Source organism: Labrus mixtus, chromosome 9 (assembly GCF_963584025.1).
Source record: "Labrus mixtus chromosome 9, fLabMix1.1, whole genome shotgun sequence".
NCBI classification, from domain to species: domain Eukaryota; kingdom Metazoa; phylum Chordata; class Actinopteri; order Labriformes; family Labridae; genus Labrus; species Labrus mixtus.
Genome location: NC_083620.1, coordinates 18,206,334 through 18,232,175, shown reverse-complemented (window position 1 = coordinate 18,232,175; position 25,842 = coordinate 18,206,334). Strand labels below are relative to the sequence as shown.

The 25,842-nt window shown below is 41.3% G+C and overlaps 1 protein-coding gene across 1 annotated transcript; it reads right to left on the bottom strand.

The window, feature by feature from the left end:
- rpa1 (replication protein A1) lies at positions 1-25,842 on the bottom strand. Its single transcript, XM_061046645.1, has 17 exons — positions 25,660-25,842; positions 25,235-25,282; positions 24,706-24,784; positions 24,259-24,367; positions 24,069-24,157; positions 23,840-23,914; positions 22,511-22,637; positions 19,507-19,609; positions 19,342-19,410; positions 18,837-19,029; positions 17,162-17,298; positions 15,924-16,072; positions 10,550-10,679; positions 7,862-8,038; positions 7,018-7,125; positions 6,580-6,666; positions 1-792 (listed from the first exon to the last, which is right to left on the bottom strand). The coding sequence occupies exons 1-17, from the start codon at positions 25,687-25,689 to the stop codon at positions 688-690; spliced, it is 1,815 nt and encodes a 604-aa protein (XP_060902628.1). The 5' UTR covers positions 25,690-25,842; the 3' UTR covers positions 1-687.

Sequence of the window (25,842 nt, the reverse complement as noted above, 5' to 3'; positions counted from 1 at the left end):
TTTGGTTACAAACTTTTTATTATCAGTTAACTATCCCAAAAACAAAACTACAGAACTTACATTTCCAAGGCATTGAAAAGATTGTAAACACCTTGAATCTGTTTAAATAGAGAGAAGTGCATTTCCCCATTAGGTCTGCACTGTGAATGTGTACATGTGCTTATGTTTGCAATTATGTGAGAGACTGAGGGGGGAGGACAGAGTGAGAGTAGAGTGTCTTATCGGGAATGTGCAGGTCCAACCGAGCCATTATGACTGGGAGCGTCATAAAGTATAAAAGACTGCTAGCTACTGTTCTGGTCCCCTCCACACACACACACCCACCCCCTTCATGACCACAGTGCATGCAGGAACAACTGGCTGACTTAAGACACGCTGATGATTTCTTTTGTGGCTGACTGACCCACTCTCTGCTCTGCTTCCCCCAAATAACAAAGAGGAAAGGGTAAAAACAGAGAGAAACATTGTCTGTTATGTTCACCAACAAAGAAGAAAAAGTGTTCCCAGAATCAGGTCACCAAACATTATTTTACAAAGTGAAGGTGTACAGTCACAAGTACTTCTGAAGGATTTCTCACTCGGGGGAAAGTTAAACACAAAACGAACAACAAGACAATAAACTTAACTGCTATGTAAGCAAAACTTTATCACGTTTAGAGCCGTCTGTACAGGGACAAAACACGGTGTCTAATTAGAAGCCATGTTCCTTATGTTCATGATCAGCCTCTTGCTGTAGTCCTTGTGGTCCACAGGCTTCACCTCCATCACTGAAGCCTTGATCCTGGATTCATCCTGTGAGAGGAAAATCAAAATTTGGTCATGTGGCATCAGAACAGAATATTTTTTTTTTTTTACTGCAAATGACCATGATGGTATCCACTTGGCTTTGGGTTGCATGTCCCTACCTTGCTGTGATGGAAAAAGCCAGACTTCAAGATGTATCAAATGTGTGGCTTGCTGACACACACACACACACACAATATGCTGGCTCCTTCCCTTCCCTCATGACAAAGTAGGTTAATGCGAGGCGTTTGGACTTGGTGTCTGAATTGTGTTGGCATTAAAATGAATGCTTCTCAAAAAAAGAGAGGCAGCTTTAAAAGCCATAACCACCTCCACGGCTGTCTAGACACTGGAAGGTCATTCTTAGCAGAGCTATTATTCTCTGCATTTAAACAGAGGTTACACTTATTTTGTTTCCATTAATCGCTGGCAGCTCGAGCAGGTGAAATGTAAATGATCTTCCTTTGGATTGGTGCCCACACACTTTAACAATAGCAGGATATTAATCTCTCTGCTTGTTTTGGACGATGAAAGAGAAATGTGGACATTTTATAAACAAAATTTGGAATAACAGATAAATTCATCTTCCTGGTTTGACTTATAGTGGAATGAACAAGAAACAAATAAATTGTCCCACTATACATCAACATCAGAGACAAATTAACTTTATACAAAACCTCCTAGGGCACAAAACACATATTTCACTTCAGGCTACTATCGGATAGGAAATAGGTGCAACATATGAATTATATGGATGGGACCATCTGTAAGGATTGTGGAATGAGCTTCACTAAAAGGGCTATACAAAAGTCTATCAATGAGCAGGTTGGTGAAGGCTTATGAGTAAACAAATGCACTTGACATTCACTGTAACATTCCTGCCACAGGTGTCACACTAACCTGCTATGACACATAGCAAGCCCCAAAGACAAGAGGAGAACACAAAGGATACATATTCGCATTGCATGAGATATACTTTTAAATGTATTTACTTTGCAGATGCTTGAGTAAATAAAACAATATAATAATACGTCAACATATTTGGCAGGCCTGACGTATAGACACAACGCATTCTGTTAAGTACCACCGAGTGTAAACAAAAACTTCATGTACAGGAAAACTCCACAGGGCACCTTAAAGTGTTGTTTAACAACTGTCTGGGTTTCTTAAAGGTCGCCATTTAACTTTCAGCCAAAGAGATGCAAAGCTCTGTGACTTGAATGTAATTATCAATGCAGAAGTCTCAAACGTAATTACTTTAGAGGGTGAAGCCTCAGTGAAGACCTTCTTTATATAACCACATTAAGCAAGACATATACGTCGGACAAATGTGCACAGCACTCTGCTTCAATCATGACCCTCCTCTGTACGTATGTCGCGCTATAAATGTCGCCGCAACTTTAGAACATTTCATTTGGCTTAAAGACTGAATTATGAAGAGAGCAAGTGTGAACGTTTTTGTGTTATTTAAAAAAACAACATACTGTATACTGGTGGTTATGTGTGTGTGTGTGTGTGTCAGACTGTGTGCAGCCAAGTGAGGTGTTGATCCAAACTTACACAACCTGTGCTGCTGCCCCCTGTGCGCCCCCACCCCCTAGCCACTATGTGTTTATACAGAAAAACAAGAGAAACAGAACACCTACATTTGTTCCACTGTGACCCCTTTTCTTACAGATTTAAACTTGTCAGGAACACTTAGAGCAAAGGAAACTAATCATTTCATACAGTCAAAAAAAAAGACATTGTTTCTCCTACAGAGTATAAACAAAGAGAACAGCGGGGATGAAGAGCCGACTGTAAATTGGCACAGACACTCCAATACCGACATAACTTCAAAATCAGTCAGATCTTCAATTTAAGTTCTTAACCTACACTTGTATTTATTTGATATTGCGCACAATGCCACATCAGTAGCTGTTACGTGGACAGGAAAACTAGATGAATGAACATGTACTTCTAAGGACAACCAGTGTTGTCTGCTCCGCTGCTCTCTAAACTCACCCACCGCCTGTCCTGAACACTTATTATTTAGTTGTATAAGATAGTGTTTGTTGAGTACCGTGCATCACTGGACGTTTGGTTCAGTATGCAACCTTCCCACTTTGATATATCCTTGTATGTGACCCTTGTATGTATACCTTTACACACTGAGCAAAATCATTCGTCATGTGATAGTAATGGTCACATTAATCAGACAAACAGGCTTTTACAATGAGATAATATTCAAATTATCGGCTGTTTGCTTTTAAATCAAACACATTGTTGTGTGTTTGAAACTAGGCTGCTGTGGTCAGGAGTGGGCTTGTTTAGCAATAACACATTAATATTCAATAATACTTTCATTTCCATCAGTTTCGTCCATTTGAAACACTTAAATCACTTACACTGTCAAGACGGCCTACAGGGACAATGAACCTATCAGCAGCTCAACACTTTGGATATTAAAGCCACATGCAGCCTTTGCTCCTGTCAGAAGAGTTTAAGATATAAGACTGTCAAAGAGCACCGTCAGGGGCGCTGATATTGAAAAGATTTTGTTTTGACAATAACAATAGATTTAAAGTCATCAACTCATTCATCCGGTGGCATTTTGAGAGCCATACAATTACATTTCTGGAACATCAAAGTGATATGGATGCTTTGAAAGCACATGAGTACAGACGCAACTGTTTCTGATTTCTGTGGAAACAATTACATTGTGAATCATCACCATGTGAGCTAATCGCAGTTGTTTGGTTTATTATAATATAATTAATCACGTTTACTTAATAGAATCAGGTATTTGGGTTTTCAATGTCACAACACATTCTTCCACAAACAGGCTTTCTGCTTTTTGTCTTTGTAGTCAGAATGAGATTAATCATGGCTCAGCAAACCTGGATGTGTTTTTGTCTTTATCCTTAATGGTACACTAGTCTCTTCCACATTGTTTAGCTTTTGCTAATTAAGAAAATCATGCTTAGCTGAGTGGTGTTTTAATCTGTCGAGTACATTTTTAAAAAAAAAATGCAGTTCACTTTTAATACTTCAGTACCAAATAAATCCAGGTCTTTACAACATCTAAACATGACTATGACCTCCACAGACTTGTGATAGCTGTTCTGTGTACAAAGCTAGATGTGTTATGTTTAGCAGAGGGCTGCACCTTCTGATTAAGACAACTAATGTAAAGATTCAACTGACTGTGGCTAGAATTTGTCACAAAAATTGGAACAAAGCAATCTGTATACTGTAGTTTGTTTAATCAGTTTAATGATATAAAATATTTGGGGCGCCGATAGCCTAGTGGTTGTGTCGCACGCTCCATGTACGGCTGTAGGTTCAAGTCCGGCCCCGTCCCTTCTCTGCATGTCATACCCAACTCTTTCCTTTCTGTCTCTCTTCAGCTGTTCTATCTAATAACGGCAAAAAAATCCCCAAAACTAACTTTAATAATAATAATAATTTTAAAAATGATATAAAATACAGAAAAGCAGAAAGACATTGTACTAAAGGGCCTTGTATCAACAACAAGGTGATCGGTTTGCAGCGAGCTCAGCTGCAGGACATTTATAATAAGCTTGTCGTCAGTAAGGCTCCACAGATCAGGAACTGACCTTTTTGTTGAGTTTGATCTCCTTCTTTCTGGCCGTCGTTACAGAATGTATCGAACCAAAACAAGACATTCTATGATCCCTGTTGCCATTGAAAAGCTTTGCTTACCGTAAAATCCGGAATATAAGTCGCACCAGTATATAAGACACACCCTGTTTTGAAGGTCTCTTAGTGAGAAAAAAAAACAACTTTGAACTGTCTTCCTGCGTGACGATTTATATTGTGTTCAGCGATGTCTACAAAGTGCAGTTTCTGTGCAGCTGTGTCGCTCTTCAGTTCCGTCTGTTTTCACTTTTTGTTTGCACTCCTACTAGCTACAGTACGGTAGTCGAGCTCTAAGCCTGCTGCAGGGAAAGTTGTGAGGCACAGACTTCTAGCTTGCGACGTTGCGAGTCGTGCTGGCCAACTCCGCTGGTCACTCTTTAACTTTAATATAGGACTCTTTCAATCAAAAGAGAACTCCACAAGGTTTATTCACGGAACAATATACCACTGTTTTCTGTAAATGCATGATTATCACCTCCTTAGGGAGAAAAGATGTGGAAAAAGTCGCGCAGCCAGCCTGGTCTGTGTCGCAGTCTTTCCCAGCACAGCGTGGGGATGGGTTTTTAACATAGACTGTAAGGTTTTTAATCACCCCAGTTCGCAGTGATAGGGGCTGCTGCACCCGCGGTAATGACGGCGTGTTTCAGTATTTTGTACTGGTATATTGGTCGCACCGGTGTGTAAGACGCAGCCAACTATTAAGATGAAAAAATTGGTATTAAAAGTGCGTCTTATACACCGGATTTTACGGTATTTCTTATGGTGTATTTTTGAGGGTAGGACAGGTATTTTTTTGGCTGATTATTTGAATCAATGTTTTTATTCTTCTCTCATTTTAGCGTGATTATTCATTAGAACTATTTATTTTCACCGACTGCACAGCACTTTATTCAACTTGAAGCACTTCTCTGTGCTGTGTGGTTGCAGTTCCTGTTTTTCACTTGAGCTGGTGATGTTCTGTACATTTGTATTTCTGATGTTGTCTTTTGTGTACCTGTCGTGTCTTGTTGCCTGCTGCGCATCTGATTTCCTTCAGGATCATAATAAAGTAAAGAAGTTTTTGCTTCTTAATTTAAAGAAAAATCACTGTTAATTATACCTCTCTTGATCAAAAGTGAATTCTATAAGCTGTAACATAGCATGCATATGGCTAATAATATTATGAATACCTTACCCAGGGTGACCTTTAAATGTGTGTTTTAATGTCATTACAGAGGATAATTTCATCACGCTGCACATGTGACTGCTGTAGCGCCTTGTTTGAATTACAAATGAGAATAATTTCCTCAGCTGCTTTGGTAAATCTTGTTAGAGACTTCAATCAAAGCTTAAATCCCACTATGATGCAACACCATGGATGGATGTCATTAAGTGTTAAGGACCTGTTTAGTCCCACATCAAGCATGTACAACATTGTGCACATGACAACATGTGACAGCAGGGCACAATGGCTGGCTTGAAGCACTGAGAACCAGAAAAACAAACTGAAAGAGAGGTTGCAGGTGTCTCTGTCGGAGGAATATGGGGCTTGGAGGCAGCAGCCAATACATGGTTGTAGCAGTGCCATTGGCAGTGGGGATGCTGAGCTGAATGCGACAGACACAGTGGCCTCTTCTGTGTGTGGAAGGCGGATGCAGCCTCTGGCTCGGCTCCAGACTTCCTGCTCAGAGTCCCAGCCCAATCAATTCTTTTATGTGCTTCCCTAAAAAAACAAACCTCTATCTGTTTGGCCTACAGGAAATAGTGACCACGACTAATCTGTGTGTGCACCCTCACACAAAGCCACTGAAAACGAGCGGCAGTCTTGGACAAACATGATTTTTTTTTTTTTTTTTTTTTCCAAAGATGGTTCTGTCAGTCAAAATGAAAGAAGTGCCGTTTTGTGCATGAATAGGAAAACTATCAAAGTGGAAAGCACAAACAGGTAATGCATAAAGAAGCTGTTTACGTGCTGTGCATTTTCAGTTTACAAAGAAAATAAATTACGGTGGTTTGGACGATTGAGGCTGCATTGTGTTTTTTTTTCTCCTCGCCCGTCTTTAACACGAGCATACGTTTTATTTCACACAATATGCTTCGCGAACAAAGCCCACTGTGATGACCACAAACCGGCAGGCATTTCATCCAACTAATTAACATTCCTGCTTTACTTACGTTGTATGTTTCCAGCTTCACTCTGCTGCGGAAGACGAACGTGTTGAAGTTGGCTTGCTGGAAGACCTCGTCAAAGGCAGCTTCGTTCTGAAATTGACAGCATCCGATTGGCTCAAACTCAAGAGGAACATGTTTTCTTTTAATCATAGGCTAGTTTCATCATGGTCTCAAGTGCAAAATAAATCAAGTGTCTTATAAATGAACAATTAAAAATGCCTCCTGTGATTTTTTTAAAGTAATTATGCCTGGAAGAAACAAAGCACTGTGGGTGTCTTTAGCAGAAAATCTGTCTATGCAGTGTGCAGTGACTGTGTGTGTGTGTGTGTGTGTGTGTGTGTGTGTGTAAGTGTGCATGACTAGCAGAAACAAAGCCTGAGGTTTAGCTCTTGCCCTGGCTGTTTCCTGAGGCAGGTATTAAATTCTGGGAGAAGATCTCACCGACTCCTTGAGCTGCCCCAGGTAAGCTGCATTTTGGCCGAGGATGACCTCTGCACTCTCCTGGAAGCAAGTCACCCACTGGTTGTCCCCGTAATCTGCAATGTTGGCCTGTCCGATGATATAGACAACAAAAGGTAAGAGAAAATACAAAAACTTTGACCCATACGCAACACAAGATCAACAAAGAAATCATTACATCCTCTAATTAGCCAGTATCCTGCTGGTAAACCTGGCAATACACGCAGTGTGCTTGTGATATATACAGAGGAAGCAAATTCACAGCTTATGCTACAGCTTGTGAGGAAAAACAATATGTCCACTGGTGAGAGGTACTAAAACAAAAGCTGCTTATTTCAGATGCCTGGCAATTGCTCTGTTGCTGACTAGGAGAGTTTTTGATATCAACGTTATTTTTCTAAATAATGCGACCAAGCTGAGCTGCAAATTGGCCTCTATTTTTTTGTTCCTCCCTGCGTTTCATGCAAAATGAATACAGCACAGAATTTAACTCGCCAGAGCTCTTATTTAAACACAAGAGCAAAAAAAAAAAAAAAAGAAAAAAAAGTGCTTTAAAAAGGTCTCTAAATTTAGCTGCAAAGAGCAGATTGGGGCCAATGTTGAACCACAGGGAGTGGGCCATTAGTGGAGAGAGCTGCTCGAGTCTTAGGAGGCAAAAAGATGAATTAGGAAAGTAAGTCAGGAGAAAAAGAAAATTGGATAAGAAATAATGATACCAATAGCCTCAGCAGAAGCAGGAATTTTAGATATGTGTGTGCAAGTGCATGTGTGGCACATCTGAAAAACAGTCAGATGTTTCAAGGGAACCAAGAGCTGAGTTACTCACAGAAAGGACGAGGCGGTACTTGAAGTTGGGGAACTCTTTGTCGCACTTTTCACAGCGGAACATGCCATTCTGTTGATCTACTACTTTTTTGTTGCAGTCTTGGCTGGGACAGGCCTGGTAAAGGCAGTTTTCCTTGCGCAGGTAAACTATGGTAGCGATGCAGGTGTAGTAATCCGCCTAGAGGGACATGAAGAAACAAACTTCTTACTGCAGGTCTTTCCTCTCCAGACCTGTGTGTTTAAATGTACAGTTTGTTCCCAGTGGAAAACTGGGAATATTAGAGCAGGACATTAACATGCACATGACATTTCAGGCAGCATAAAGTGGGTCATGAACTGTCAAAAAGCAACACTGTGCAAGATACAAACCCAACCTGAATCCTAATGGCTCCGACACAAATGCAAACTAGCGCTGCAGCGTCTGCCTTTGTAGAGAGGAAGTAAACTTTGGAAACCTGCTGCACACAAACAGCCTTTAGGGGAATATTCCTAGTCAGCATGGAAAACACCTCAGTAAGTGACGTGACTTTCCCATTGGATAGAAAGAAGACGAATACAAAACAGGAACGTTATGACATGTTTGCTGATGAGTCACGTCGTGTGTCTCCTCCTCTGGAAGGGTTCCCTCACGCAGGACAGGCCCTAATGCACAAGACAGAGAAGTCTTTCGCAGGGTAACAACTGATTGTTTCGGACAGACTCTCCCCCCTCCGACTCACTTCAGTATTGGCTGTGACAACAGAGAGGACGCGAGGGCCCTGCACACTTTGAGAAAGGCTAAGTGTGCTTGTTTAGTGTCAGGGAGCAGAGCAGAAAGCTGTAACCTTAGAGCCATAACATCCAAATCCAATCATTAAAGCCTCTATGTAAATATGAACTGAATAGTCCCCTTAGTTATGTAAAGAATAACTAAAAAACTGTCACTTTGGATAAATAAACTCCCCTGAAGAGAGTGTAAGTGACACCAACAATATAAGAGAAAATCCTCCAAAACAATGCTCCAAAACAAAGAGAGCCACTGGCTATGCTTTTTTTTTTTAATTACCATTTTGATTTACCAAACACAACTAAGGCATCAACTTCTGCTGCTTTTCCAAACGAGGTTCAATTTATCAAGTAAACACCTCTTCAAACAGCACGTGACTGAGCGAGCTGCCACAGTGGGAAGCCAACAGAAGAACGCGTTTGTCGCCTCATGTCATAGGCTTTTACAAATGCAGTGTCAAGCCAACAAGAGGAGGGTGGCCACTTACTGTCAAGCGAGGGCACAGGAGCAATGTGGAAATTGGAGATTGTGACACAAAGACTTTGTGACAGGGACAATTAATTGCACCAGACTTTGCTTGGGGGGGGGGGGGGGGGGGTGGTCTTGAGAGGCCTGACCCCCATGCCCCTGCGTATGGGATGTCTCGTAGGGATTGAGGACAGCTTCGGCGCAGGTCCTTTGTCAGCACCGAGGCCTCATCACGCGACATGCGGAGGATGAGCAAGAGTCTCTGTACGGCCCAGGGTCAAACCTTTCCTCCCTGAACAGCAGGGAGCCGATGCCAGGAGAAGCACCTCCACCTGACAGGGGGGCTAATGGTCCTAGACAGGATTTGAGGGCGTGGAATTTCATGAAGAAGAAATAGATAGGGCTGTTTAAGCTTTATTGTAAAGCTCCAGATGACCCACCAGTGAAGTGGCTTCACTAAAAGAGGCATAAGGAGGAGTAATAAGCCAGTTACTATCTGTGACCGGGAGTCCTGCAGTTCAGACCAGGGAGGAGAGAGTTATGAGGGAACCAGAAGTAGGACAGGGTGACTCAGAGCCTTAGGCAGACAAATGCTCAGTTATACCATCCTGGATTTAGTATTTTTCAAGTTTATAGTTTCACTTTAATTTGAGTCTTCACTTTAACTGCTGCTCCTGTTAAATCTATTTATTCGTTTGATTTCTCTCTTTTTTCTAAGGAATTATGAGCTCTCAGTTCTTGTCCTAAAGAAATTAAGCAAAAATTCTCCCTGTGCAAAATGTCCATCAAACTATGATGACCTCTCTAAAGGCAGAGCACGATGAATTGCATTAATTCATACATGTTCAGTTCTTTGTCTAGGTCCCGTGTCCAACTCTAGAGTATTTAAATGCTTCTCTGGAGACTTTGTACTTAACTGTAAAAACTAATAAAGGAGGGGTATTATATAAGAATGTATGATTTAACTTATCTGAGGGCAGTAATTGCTTCACAAAAGGCAAAAGTGAAGCCGATGTAATCTTAGTAATCAATACCAGGGATAAATGTGATTTTTTTCCCCCCGCTAACATACACCAAGACTGAGAGAGGACACCAATAATACAGGGGATTAATGAGCAGATCAGGGCACTCAGCACAGATTCTTGGTGGTGCAGGGATTTTATGAGTCAGTGATTATGAAGATTCATCACGCTGACTCTCTGCTAAAAGCACCTTTGCAACGCAGAGCTGCGAGTGACAAGGTTACACTGTACCGGGGATGTACAGACCTGCTGTGTGCCGTGCAGAAAAGAAGCTCGACTGTGGGCATTTTTATATCTGTTGTTTTGGATTCAATACAAGCCTTTAAGTCCGTCCTTGAATACCTTCAAAGAATCCTGCTTGAATAATAATATGTCAGGGGTTGCCGTATCTTGAATGTAGAGTGCGCCAAAGCGAAGCGGATCACGCGTTTACCTTGTCTCCGTGTCCCAGGTGCTCAGTCTTGACGTCAGACAGAGTCTTCCAGTTGGTGTTTCCTCCCCCGCCGCCACCTTTGGACTCTGTCAGAGACTGTCCCTCCATGGCATAACCCTCCTTGTCATACCTACGTGGAGGAGAGAGAAAAACAGCCATATGTCTACGAGAGATATTCATGATGTTGGTGTATTGAGGGCTTCTTTTGGGCAACAGCTTTATTACATACAATGCATCTGAAACCAAAGCAAGTGGCATAAAATTCTGCCGTTCACATGGCTGTCCACAAGCTGCAGGCTGTCTATTTTACAGCTAGCTTCTAAAAAAAAAAATAAAAAAAACACCCTGTTCAACCCACAGCATCCATTTGTGTTTGTCAAAGCAAGGATGGATCAGCTAGGAACAAGGCAAGCTGAGAGGCTTGTGAAATGAATCAACAGCAGAGGGACAGATGAGCTGGCCAGGGTCAGGGCTGTTACAGTGATATAAGAAACCCATTTTCACCCAATGTTCCTGGTAATTCACAAAAGGAGGAAGGAGAGGGAAGGTAAGGTGGAAAAAGAAGAAAGATGGGTGGAGGTAAAGTGCAACGTATGTGTGTGTATGTGGCATTGGGCATACCAGTTTAAATGGTCCCTGAGATCAATAGAGCTTCCTAATCTGTTGGCCACACGGCAGAGGGACGCACAATGGGAGGTCAGATTGTAAATACGGAGAGAGAGCACCTTGCTCCTGGAGGCATGACTAATTGAAAATATCCCCATTAACAGCTTAGACTGTGGCCGGAGTAACACACAGGCTGCCAATTTCCCACTCCTTCTGACAAATGTGAGCCATTCTTTACGCCGGCACCAGATTTCTCAATAGAGTACCTGTGCTATAATTGTGCCGCTGCCTTGTTAGGAGCTTGCAAAAAAAAGATTTTCTGACAGATCCGCTTTCAGTCACGGCTCAACGTTTCTCCTAAGACAGATGTTCTACAAAGGAGGAAAAAAATCTAGCGACAACATGGCTGAGATGATTAAAAATGCATCGCACTTTTTAAAAGATAAGACTGCAGACTAGTGAAGCTTCACAGTGTTACATGACTGCTCTGGACATCTGATCTGACAGAACCCCAAAAAGGATTGTGAAACACTCAACAAGATCCCACCGTGACGCTCTCCCGGTTTCAAAGCTGCGGCAGCTTTTATCACACAGACAACGAGGAGCACAGGAAACAGAAATGGAACAGCAGACAGTGATTGTGATGAAGGAGACCAAAAAAAAAACGGCAAAGTAGATTTTGCAGAGAAGGTGCATCAGGAGCAGACACAACCCAGTGTACAGCAGAGCAGCTCCAGTGGAATAATCTATCTGCAGGAACACTGGAATAAATGACTGCGGGTTGGCAGACATGCGTGTGCATGACACAGACGTGTCAAGAGTCGGTGTATCAATGAACAAGGACAGGACGGGAGCAGAGACGTGTCAGACAGAGAGTCATGAGGGGATGATGGGAAAGTCACAGTTAGCAGTGCTCTGAGCTTGGAGCTAAGACTCTAAAGCCTGTGCTGAGAGTAGCAAACAAACCACAAACACCATAACTCCAAGTCATGTGTTACACCGTGTTAGCCACTTTGGGTGCAGCAAAGGACATGTGGTGCAACACCCAGTGACTTCAAAAACACAAGAGTGGAAGTTAAACCGCAAACATGGATGGACATGTGTTTCCTTTTACTCTCAAGCAAAGATCAAATCAAACCGGCTCTATTCGTTCTCTGTGTAAGAGACCGCTGTAGAACCAAAGAGCAAGAATACAATCCATCTTCTACATTCCTCCACGACAGGACAGTCCATGATTCAGTGCACGATCAAGTGTCACAGTAGTGGAATTTCAGTTTTTCTACACAGTGCTCCTCAGGTTAAGGACATTGGTATGGTATTGTTATGCTTTATGAATTTTCTGGTTAAAGGGGATTTGAATTGTGTAGTTTGACCCACCGACATCCCTGTCATATTATTATCAAATACACTGTCCCTCAGTAGACCTGTATGAATGAGTATTTGTTGTTAATCTGTATAAAGCAACTTTTTTTATTATTTTTATGGGGCTCATCATTAACTTCATGTGACATAAAGGTTTAGTTCACTATCATACATTGACAAGACAAGAAATAATGCTCACTATTTAAAAACTGTAATGATCAAAATATAATGAATCAAAATGAAACAAATATGTCTGTATACTAATCTGCATGTTCTCTTCTATATGATTTTTTTAAGCAGAGCAGGTATTGTCCTCAAAGCAAACAAAACAACCCTTATATCGCTGGCACGACTCAAAGACCGCTCTCTGAGTGCCATCAATCAGATCCAGTAAAGCATGTTGTCGGCTGTCTTGGTTGAGGCGCACCTTGCCAGCTATGACTGCAGTGTTCAGAATACTACCAGGGGAGGAACTCCTCATTGTCAGCTGCCTATTAACAAATTTGGCTCACAACATTCAGCATGTCTGTTTTTAATTAATTTTAGCTTATTACTCAGTGCCAGTAAATCAGACTTTTTTTTTTTTTTTTTTAAATCAATAGTACACAATTACAATTTCAATAGAACAAAAAGGCGATTAAAGAATGAGACTTTTGCCTCTTTATCATTATTGCCATAATCAGTGTCCTAAACAGGCAGCCTGTTCACGTGGTCATTTTGTGGACTTCTGTGACTAAATGAGTCTTTGGTGAATGTCTGAGGTTGACACCATTGAGCGTTGATCTATAAATATGACAAATTGTAGTTCAGACCACAGCGACTGCCCTGCCTGTTAGTTTGGGAAAAGCAGCCCAACTGTCTCCAAATGTGATGTCGCCACCTAATGGACAACTGCATTCGCACAGTTAGATGGATGAAATCAGATGTATACTACTCATTTTACAAGGTGGGGCTTCAATGCCAAGTTGACACTCACCGTCAAGTAATATCAAAAAGAGGTTGAGGCCAACAGTGCAGGCAGCTAACGATGTACCAACACCCCAGATTAACCTGAGATCAAGATAATTAGTGCACAGGGCAGCATTCTTATTTACAAGCACATTGGAAAGTGCTGAGCTGCAACACTGATACACTGCATGATTTTGCCTTAACAGCCCACCAAGGATAGTCTATTCATTTGACGAAGTCCCAAAGGTCTGCGCCAAAACACAATCAAATTAAGACGCCTCCGCAAGAGTAAGACAATGATGTTTCAGCAGCCTTGGCTGTGCAGTGAAGGTGAATCTGTTGGGCTTTTTGCTTTTGGGTTCTCCAGTGCAACACTAGAAAAAAATAATCATGAAAAGATTTGTTCCGAGTATAATTGATTTGCTTGCTTTTTCTGTTTTCCATTAAATCACATCTTGGCTTACTGAACAACCATTAAGGGAGGCACTTTGTGGACGACTGCCACCCTGAGACCCGGGCTTATCACCAGCACAACATAACACACATTATGTATTCAACAGCTGGCAGTCGTCCAATAAAAACGCACGCTAACTTTATTCTCATCACGAGATAATATCTTTGTGAAGAGGCCTGAGTTAAAGATAAACAAAGAAGGAGGTTTCTGTGTCCATCCTCTTCACTGCAGGAGGTTGGATAGGGGATAATAAGGATCTTGTCTTTATCTTGCTACTCTCTTAGAGTGACATGGTTGAGAGTAAAAAGTGAGGGCTTGCTTCCCTCCATCTGTGACTTTAAAACTGTTTATTTGTTGATGCCTTCAAACCGGCAGGAGCCCCTTGTCAAAAAAACAACCCTCATGAACCAAACCCTCTGCTGCAGTGGACAAACCAACACAAGGGTTTTTAGGATCTTTATCTCCGACTGTCCAAGTGAAAGTGTTATTATACAGAAACAAGCACAGGAAGTGTAAGAAGACTAAGCCGCAGCAGGGATGTGGATGATTCAGGTAAAGAAAGAAAAAGACCCAGGACTGCTCCTCATAATGGAACACTTTCAATCATTATGCACATTTAAATAATCCCATTACAAAAAAAAAAGATAGCACTTCACAGTAGCTGGCACTCTGGAAAATGAAATAAAACAAAAATATATATATTCAAAAAGGCCTGAGGCTTGTGCTAAAACTATCATCAGGAAATTACCATGAGCCAAGGCTTCTGATTAAAGAGGCAATTTTGAGCATATTTTGTGATTTTCTTTTCTCACCTGCAAAGCAGAGTCACATTTCACTGCTCTGATTATGCAGATCAGCTCCTGTGATCATGCATAGATGCTCACAGCCTCATCAGTCAAGGTGGAATAAGAAACTGCATTGGATCCGTCACAAAATAAATCTGAACTGTTCACTCTCCTGGGTGCAGAGAATGCGCTGGTGTTGGAAGGTAAACAAATAAAAACCCTTTGGATGGAATCGATTGGAGCTCTACTCACAAAATAGAGACATTGGCTTTCACGTCAGAGAGGAGGGGCAGGCCGCGCCTGTTTAAGTAGGATCTATAAGGAGGGCCGATCAATCAGGGTGCCACGGCGCTGGAGTGAGGTTAAGTATCAACCCCCACCTTGGTCCGAGTGAGCACTGCCTCATCTATCAATCATGTGCCAACCTGTGCAGTACTTCTTCAGACAGCCACCTAGAGAAGTGTGCCTGTAAACCTTTACATCACACACTGACAGGGTGATGTCTTTGTTTAAATATAGATGTGAAACTAAACACTTAACATATGCAGACATTCTGTGCATGCCTATTTTTGGAAAAATGAGCAGAAAACTTCAAGGAATGGAGTCACAAGACTAGTGCAATAACAACGCAGCATTTGGGTGTGCAGAAAATAGCATGAATTAATGTCAGTAGATAACACTGATATAAGGACAAAGATATCTTGGCTAATTTGTACATCAGCTTATGAGTTGAAGTAAAGCCAAACATGAAAGAATATGAACACACACACACAAACACACTGATGCTACAATCAACATAATCATACAGAAATAAGGCTGGATTTCATTTTATCTAGAGAGGCGATTAGTGGAGTAAAAAACACATTTCCACAGATTAAGTATGATTTCCATTCATATGCAATGGTTCATTGAAGCACCCCCAACGTTGTGGCTAATGGGGAAAAACTAATCTTGATAATGAGAATCAGAGCATGCAGTCTCGCAACTTGGGGAATGGAAAGTTGCCATTTAATCTTTAGTGTTCTTCAATTTCCACAGCAAAACTTGTGTCTGAGAAGGCAGCTTCCACCAGTGTAATTAATGAGAAGAAGGCTTGTGGTATTAAACGTTTACCTTGCATCACACCTGCTAGAAAAGCACTCGGTCATGGGTACACAATTGCTAGAACATATAAACAATTTTCTACGCCGCATTAACTATGACCCTGGGGCTCACTTACCAGCCTCGGAGCTTATATGCCTCAGGGATGTCTGGGTTGATCATCAGGGTGCTGCTGAAGGATGCGGAGATGGAGCGGCCTCCATAGTCTGAAAGCTTCGCCCCCTTAATGGCTAAAATGGGCTGTCCAGAGCCATCAAAAGTCTCCGCCTACGCAAGACAAGATGAGAGCACAGGACAATCACTTAAACTTTGTTGTTACTTGTATTCGTCAGGATTTCAATAATAAGAATGGCATATCAAACAGAGCAATGTGTACTATAAGAACTGGAATGTGGCGTTAACATCAAGTAGGGCAGAAGGCGGCTGGTGCTAGCACTGCTAAGGCTAGCCACACTTGTCACACCAAAGGACATTGTTAACCAGCAGACAATTTTAAATAGATTTTTCTTTGCTTTTTTCTGACTGTTGTCTTACCTTCATACTGGTCAGTTAAACTTTTTCTTAATTTTCTCCTTAGTATTTTTATTTTAGAGACAGGACAGTGATAAAGTCGAGAATCAGGGACAGGCAGAGGGGGGAACATGTCGTTCCCCCTTCTGCAGGGAAAACCACAGGTCTGACCCGACGTTTTTCTCCTCTAATGATGGGCATCTCATGCGCATGGTATGAACAGGCTTGTGTGTGTGAGTCTGAGAGCAGCACAATCAGCTATATTTGTGAGGACCCGCAGGTCACCGATTGAGCAGGCTGAAAATCAGCCGATCCCAGTCACCCACGGTCTTAGTTATTAAATTCAGAGATTACGGTCACATTCTTTAAAGAAATGTGTTGAGTGAACTTCTCCTTTCAGTTTTGTGGTTTCTCTGTGCAGTATACTACAGTAAACCACGAGAAACAATAACAGAGAGGAGGGGGCTGAAGTAAAGCCTTTTAGAAATAGGGGGGAAATATCTCAGACACTCCATTTTTTGGCATTCCCATTGTTCTTTATAAACTCTACATCTTGTGTACCTCAGTGAGTCCCTCCAGAGACAAAAGTATCTGTCGAACAAACAAACAGGGTACACTGTGCTGCTTGTAAGGAGGATAAAGAATGGAGGCAAAGTCAGCACAGTCCCTCTGAGCCACAAGTAAAAATCAACAGCACAAGGACAGTCACTTTATCAACTTGTTGGCTGGGAATTCTGTCGGCCGTTTCTACTACGGTGCAATATTATATTGAGAACGATTGCATCCTTACTCCAGACTACACCACTACTCCATTACACATTATTATCATCGAACGTGTATACTCACTGTCTCTCCCCACAGTGTAACAGTCACCAGCTTCCCCGACATGTCCATTAGACCAATTGTCCTCTTGGAAACTTCTTTGTTAGACTTAGTTGTGAGGCGGGTCACTTCATCCACGCTCTTACACACTCCAATCACATCTGTAATGGATAAAACAAGAGTTGGTGTTACACATTCGCAGCACAAATTGTATCGTGACATTTTCATGTCTAATTAACTCCTTTTTAAGTTGAATTCTTCTGGTTGAGGTTGCATGACGTTTTCTTTGACCACTAAGGGTTTAGTTTTCTGGACAAACAAATTGCTCCCACATATACATATCATAAATATTGATCGTAGCGTTAATGCCCACAGGTCACTCTAGGTCTCGTGGTTTCCAGCACAAATTGGCTCCTGGGAAATAAGTGATTCATTCATTCCACATCAGGTGTGAGTTCACCTGGGACTTACATCTATAATTTAAGAGGTAATCCATGAAACCGGCTTAAATTTCTTTACATAGATGCACTCCAAGAACTCTTTGTTGACTAATGCAATCAGCAATAACAATGCCGTTTATTTTGTAAAGGTGAAACAGTTGTGTCACCATTACTCACTCATAAAGCCCACCCCCCCGCTGAGTCGCGGGGTCTAAAAGCGATGAACTAAACGTTTGATGCCGGGTGACAAATGACTCAGATGCAGAACAGGCCGGCGTCTTCATTAAAAATGATTACAGCAGAGTCCTTATTACTACTTCAATGTACCTGTGACAGGTTCTCATTTTCTCATCGGCTCTTCAATCTGCACTGTCGGCTCTTACTGTCATCAGTGTTATTAATACCACTGCTCTCTCTCTCTATCTCTCTGCTCAAACGCTGTAATTACCTTAGCCTCCCAGCGTATCTGGCTATATGTTCCGCTACAAACTCAATCCTCTGCTTATGAGAGCTTATGATTGGGTGCTTGGGAACATCCCAGTGGGAGCCAGGCTCAGAGTTTCAGTTGGTTGCTTTTTGCTGTGCTTAAGACAATTATGCTTTGTTTAGGAAGTGCATTAACACATGAAATGACGTTAGTACTACGTTAGTAGTTTGGTGCATGGTACATTCACTTCCGGGCCGTGAGGTTGTTTTGTCCCTTGTGCACTTTGTTACACAACTCAGCTCTCTCTGTACATTTATTGAGAGCTCCGAATACAATGAGACAACATCAAAACTAATGTCTCGTAAAATGTGTTGGCAAACCGTTGCCACTATACAAACAGAAAAAAACACAGCTCACAGTAGATGGCTCAACCCCACAACAACAGTGCAGCATTGGAACAAACTGAGCCTCAAGGGTGAACACAGCCTTTTTCGGAGTAATAGACATGAGACATGGTGTAGTGGGACATAACAGGTTTCTCAATAAAAATAAAAGGTCTGAAGTGATCTCGGGTAATGTGCTGGCCTGAGTAGCTGCTTGATGGAGCAGGATAGGAGGGATAAAAGAGCCTTCAAATAAATGGAAATGTCTTTTCTTAGGTTCATTAACAAGATACTTTTTAGTCAGCCACAGTGAAAACAAGTCAGAGAGAGATGAACAGAACCCGGTGTTATTTACTAGTATAGTCTTAAAATGTAATAATGTTCATGGCGTGACAAGTGAATTGTGTTGATTGCTGTCCCACTTAGTGAGGCAATAAAGTTAATCTTACCAATAGTGGAATCCTTCTCTCTGCTCTCCAGGTCGGCAATAGAGACAAAGTCGCACTGCACCATGGGAACATCGCTGCTGTCATCACAGGGGATGATGGAGGACTCCCCGTTGAGGGTCATCTCGTAGTCGTTCTTCACTGACGTGTACTGCTTGTTGGCGATCTTTAGGGAGCACTTGGAGATGTAGTAGACCTGGGTCATACAGATGGATGAACCAATGTGTTAATCAGAGCTCACCTGACTGGATGGTGCAAACAAGATACGACTTCAGACAGCCCGGGGGGGATCAACAAAGGCTGGCAGATGATCATAAGCTGCTTACTGTATGGACACAGTGTAGCCAGATGAATCATTCATAGTCTCTGTGGTTTTAACTGACAAAGTCTTCTTGCAGCTGATGCAAGAACAGTCGGTGGCCAAATTCCTGTCTTTGTCAGCACGTTGAGAGACAGTTCAGCCCCCAAACAAGGACACAATGAATCATTGTCTTGGGGAACATCTCACCTTGCCAACCTCAATGAGGCTGAAGAACTTGTCCACCTCCTGGTTGAAACCCGTCAGACGGATCTCCCCCTGTCGGATTATATAAACGTTTAGTTTTTACATTTAAAACAGGAGAAGGACAACACAGGATATCAAAATAAAACAAGTGAAAACGCTATCACTCACACTCTCATCCACGACCTCCATGGAGAAGAGTTTGCCATCACCACGAGAGTTGCTCCATGTGCGGATGGTGCTCTTGTTGGTCACACGGGCTCGGACCGTCCACCTATCAGACAAGAGAAAGACTGAGGGTTCAATCTGTGCTAATTTTTTCTTGCACACTTTTTGGATCCAGAATTTAACTTTCTGTGAGCCCTTTTTTGTCCTTCATTTCTTCAAACATGAGTAATCAGTCCTCTAGTGTCCGTTTTGATGAATGACACTGAACATGCATCCTTCACCTCCCTCCTCTGCAACACGCTTTCCAGTGACATTTGAATTACTCGTAGGAGAGAATAGCAGAGCTGGAGTTCTAATATCAAATCAACAATGGCTCTGTTACATTTAGGCTTGCCAGGAACTCAGCATGAGCCCTTAACTGGCAGTTCACAATAGAATGTAATGGTAATGATAGAGCAACACCTGTGTTTGGTAGATTAACACAAACTCTGGGAGCACATGTACAGCTGGATAGGGAATGAGAGGTTCTTATACACTGTTTAAGAAATCAGCTACGGGCAGCCTTGATTTTATTCCCACAACATTTCTCAAAGAGGTTTTTAACACAGTTGGACCCAGTATTTTATCCATTATTAATAGTTCCTTGGCGGAAGGTGTAGTCCCCTGTGCTTTTAAACATGCTGTGGTCCAACCACTTTTAAAGAAACCCAACCTTGATCCCACTGATTTTAAGAATTTTAGACCAATCTCAAAACTTCCATTTTTATCAAAAGTTTTAGAAAAGGTGGTTTCAACACAACTTTTATCTTTTATGACTGAAAATAACCTCTTTGAGAAATTCCAATCCGGTTTTAGAGCTTGTCACAGCACAGAGACTGCCCTCCTGAAGGTAACCAATGACCTTCTTTTAGCAACAGATAGAGGGGAGGGCACAATTTTAATTCTTTTAGATCTTAGCGCCGCTTTTGATACTGTTGATCACATAATTTTAATTGATCGTCTCAGAAAATGGGTTGGTTTAAAGGATACTGCACTTCGCTGGTTTTTCTCTTATCTTTTAGAAAGAACCTTTGCGGTCACCATCGGTAACTACTCCTCCTCTACCTCTAACATTACCTGTGGTGTACCGCAAGGTTCGGTTTTAGGTCCCATTTTATTCTCCATTTATATGCTGCCTCTTGGCCAAATAATTGAACGCCACAATGTCTCCTTTCACTGCTACGCAGACGACACACAGATATACCTTCCTTTGAGACCTGAGGACGCTAGGAGCCTAGCTGCTGTCAGAAACTGCCTAAACGATATCAACTGCTGGATGGCACAAAACTTTCTCCAACTGAACAATTCTAAATTTGAAATCATAGTATTCAACCCGCCGAACTCCACTCATATCTCAAAGAGCAGCCTCGGTCTCTTATTCGCCAATGTCCAACCCACCGCCAGAAATCTAGGAATAACATTCGATTGCAATCTCACCTTTGAATCCCATATCAAAACAGTTGTCCGATCATGCTTCTTCCATCTACGCACCATCTCCAAAATTAAAACAATTCTAACCCAACCAGACCTTGAAAAGATCATCCATGCCCTCATTTTCTCCCGACTTGACTACTGTAACTCCCTCTTTTCCAGAATCACAAATAAGTCACTGTCTCGCCTCCAGCTAGTCCAAAATGCAGCAGCTAGGCTTCTTACTGGTTGTAACAGACGACATCACATCACTCCAATTTTAGCTTCATTACATTGGCTTCCTGTACGTTTTAGAATTGATTTTAAGATTTTACTCATTACTTTTAAAGCACGGACGGGGCTGGCGCCAAGCTATATAACAGAGCTACTGACACCATATGAGCCAGCCCGCAGTCTTAGATCCTCAGGTGGGGGCCTCCTGGTCGTTCCAAAGTCGAGACTTAAAACTAAAGGTGACCGGGCCTTTTCAGTCAGGGCTCCTCGACTTTGGAACGACCTCCCTGAGGAGATAAGACTCGCAGATTCCCTCAATTCTTTTAAATCCCTTCTTAAAACATACTTTTACAGACTTGCTTTTATGTGATGTCGTCTTCTTACTGGTTTTACTATTTTTATCTTCTTTTACTTCTTACTGTTCTTTTATTTATGGTCTTATCTCGTATTTATGCTCATATCTTAATCTCCTCTTGTGTTTTAACTTGGTAATTTCTTATCTTACTTAGTCTATTTATGTTTCATATTTATATTTACTTTTTATTTTTATTAATATTATAGTTTTGGGTTTTTTGATCCTTTAACCACTTGTTTCTATTTCTTTTACTGCTCTTACCTTCTTATTGCTGTTATCTTTTTATTTATTTTTTTCAGCTCTTTTAGTTTCTTACATCTTTTTAAATCTTTGGTTCCTCTTGGTCTCAGCTCATGTTGTTGGGTTCTTGTGTTGCCTGGGTTCTTATAATGGTTCTTGTGATGGTCAGGTTATATATGTCTGTTGGGTATCGTGCACTTTGGGCTCTTTTCTGTTGAACTGTGTTCAATTATTTTTAGTATTTTGCATCTGTTATATTCTTACTGTTGTTAATGTTCTTCTGTGTTTGGTTTAGTTTGCTTTGTTCTTGTTTTTGCTGTTTGTCAATGCACTTTTAATCCTGTGTTTTTAAAAGGTGCTATATAAATAAAGTTATTATTATTTATGTCAAAGTATCCTAAAGCCTCGTTTTTAGGCTGAACCCTACCGTCCAAATATCACTGAGATACTAAAGAATTGCCCGATGTTTGTCATAGTGTTGTGAATTTTTTGAGCTTGACGTGTGTTTGATTTTGGGAGCACAATAACTACCTTGGTATGAGACAATTGAAAGATTCATAAATTCTGCATCATCTGATTTTTTCCGTAGCAGTTGTGACAGCTTTAAACAATGTATGAATTAATTTGGATCTCCAAATTGCAACACTTGTTTGTGGTGCATTCTTCCCTCATTCAGACAATTATTCTTAAACCATCTGACCTTTCCCAGTGACCAGGAAACATACTTACTTGGACTGGTAAGGGTTCAGGCTGGCGATGGGCACAACTTTAGAGCTGCCCCCTGGAGTGCTGGGCATTGCAGACGGGGCTTTCTTCCCAAAGTCTTTATTGTAACTTCGTTGCACAGGCAGAGGAGCTGAAAGACAAATGAATGATCCATGAAGAGCAGTGATGGAGATGAGTCAAGAGAGAGGCACATATATAATTCATCTGAGGCAAATTACAAAAAAAAATCTAATTTCTGTGGATTGCAACTGCTTGATCACTGTAATTATCACACTTCAGGAGGGAAGTTTCATCAGAGAAGAAAACTTAATGACTTTAAATGAATTTACCACCCTTATCTCACGAGTCGAGAAAGAGGAGAGACTGAAACAGGAAACAACAAATTCCTCTCAACCCAAGTTGTGAGAGACGTGTGATCCAGCGTTTCAGCGAGGATGATTCATATTTCACAGAATCGGGGCAGAGTGTGAAATGCTATAACAAACTGGAGCTGCTCCTCCCCAGGAGAGCGCTGCTGCCTGACTTTGAGATTTTTCCGTTTGAACAAGCGCTGCACATTTGATTTGTGTGCATCTCACGTGGAGGATTAGAGTTCAAAGTGTCCACTTTAGTCCTCCCACTTTGCCAACCACTGCACTTCTGGTAATTAAGCCCCCAGATCAAGCAGCACACACACAGAGAAAGCAACAATGACTGTGCTGATGAGGACGGTGCTCGCCACAACCTCAATTCCCATAAGGCAGATTAGACGGATGAATACCTGCTATGACACACACAAGAGAACAGAAAAAGCCCTCTGATGGCTGGACTGCATATCCATCATGGTCCAAGTTGTTTACTCTGCTGTGATACACATCTGTACTTAGAAAGAACAGCTGCCAGCTTCATAAATTTAAAACTATATCTATATATATTCAAGTAGTCAATGTGGCTACGTGTATTTATCATTCACTTTGCATCCATAACAGATAAACTGAATGATTGACATGCATGGGCAGTGATCACCACTCAATCAACACAGGCTCACAGTTGTTAAGTTTAGAAAACTAAATATTCACAAAAGCGGGTGTTCTTCTAGAAAGAGTGACAAAAAGATCAGTGAAAAACTGAAAGACATGCGAAGGCTTAAGGAGCTCAATGTGTCCCTCAACAAGGCTGTCAAAATGAATCGTGTCCTGTAAAGGTGTGGGTCACCCATAACATAGACAGAAGTGTAGAAATGCTGCCATCTAGTGGTCATTTACGAGCTTCTTGTAAGCAAAATGGGACTTATGAGCACTTGCACCCATTTTAATTTATTTTCAAGAGTTAAATAAATAAATAAAAACACACCATCATTTAAGTTCTGTGGCTGTAGTGGAGGGCGTTGTTCAGGGGTCGGCACTGGCTGTGGGGCTTTACCCTGACCTGCAAGGAAGATGATATCAGTATAAGTGTGCGATGATACCACCTCTCATCAATGTTAATGACAGTGTCACTTTATAAACTTATTCACTGGGTAATAATTCAGTGTTCAGTAACCAGAAGGTTTAATCAAATTGTTGTGGGTTTGAGGCCTTACCCTCAGTGAAAGGTGTAGGGTCTCCTATTCTTCCTCCGACAGCTTCAGCAGGCTTGATGACATCAATTTCCAAAATGATTACTACCCGTCTGTAATAGGACACCCACATAAACATCAGATTATAGCCTTGAAAGTATTTAATAGTGGGCAATAGTGGCGATAAAGACAAGAAATTACAACAACTGCATACCTTCCATCCTTCAGTATATTGGTCACATGCCTTTTCAGAAGGCAGATGCAGTTCGGGACCAGTTTGTTCTCCTCAGCCATGAAGTTGAGCTGCGTTGACAGCATGAAGGCTGAAGAGGGGCAGAAAAGTCAGAAGAAATCAAACTGGAGCAGCAGCAGGATCATTCAACTCAGAAGCTTTAGAGAATAATCGCTCCTAAAACACAGCTAAAGGCTTCAACCCCATGTGCAGGACACGTTCATTATGTGCTAAAACAACAAAAAATAAACACAATTACGATATCAAATGTTATAAAAAGCTGAACATCTGTCATTTTATTACGATAATATCTATTCAGGAGAGCAAGAAAATCCTCTAAGAGGGGTTTACGGACTACACATTTGTTATTTATTTGTTCATAAACGAGCCACAACAAAAAATTATAAAATACAAAGAAAACAAACTCACAGGACAGTGTGTGCCGTCCATCGCTCATCATCACCCTCCAGCGAGTGTGACCACTTCCTCCTTCAAGCTTGCGAATATTCTGAAAGGTGATTTATCCATACAGTTATTAAATGTATAAAAACATTAGGTTTGTACATCTTTATGTGGATATATTTATTATTCATCTTATTTCAGAACTTCTTTTGTTACGTTTAGATGTGTTCAAATACTACTTTGGTTATGTGAGTAAAGGCTCCTTTCCACAGAATTTCGTCGTCTTTCACATCATGAACTGTGTGTTAAATTATAAAATTGAATGTTGGTCCTTTTTTCACCCTAAAGAGCATCCTGCTTTGTTTAGCAGGCTGCGGCCTAAAAGTCGTATTCATACTGACTGCTAATCAAATGACGATACATGGATGATTTGTGCAAAGATGTCATGTAAAGTGTTATCAAATACAAAAGGAGTTAATTCAGTGGAGATTTAGTGGATGAGTAGAGAAGTGCCATGAAAAACAGAATGTATGCTCTTTTTTTTTTTTTAACTCACCACCAGCTGAAGAACTAGGTCGTTTTCACCAGTGCCATTTGTGAGAGCCTGGAAACACACAGTTTAAGTTTTCAGTAATGTTTTTAATCATTTTCTCTTTTATTTAACTTTAAAGTAGGTCATTTTATCCAGAAAAAAAACCATTTAACGGTCCTATATAAGATTTACTTTAACTTCAAATTTAATAAAAGGCTGATGTAAACATTTTTAAGAAACAAATGACAAAAAATGTTTAAAAAATGCCACCATTAAATTGAGCTAGCAGTGACAAACGTCGAAATTATAAATTATTTAGTGAAGTTGAGATGGAAACAAATGACTGCTATCCCCTTAAGAACAAAGCTGCACCACAGGTTTCAACTACTTTTAGCTGTAAAAACAATTAATTCCCAAGTTCCAAGTGAAAGTTCAAATGTTAAACTTACCTCTATAGCACCCTCTGATAGCTTTGTCATGTCTGCGAATAGGTTATTTAGCGACAAAAAGGACACTTCACTGAAATGTAAGCAAAGTAACTGACTCCAAACTTCTCCTGCTGACACCACTTGGTGAATGAATTGTGTCTGTGGCGCCAACAAGTTGGACAAACGCGCCAAGCGTAGTATTTG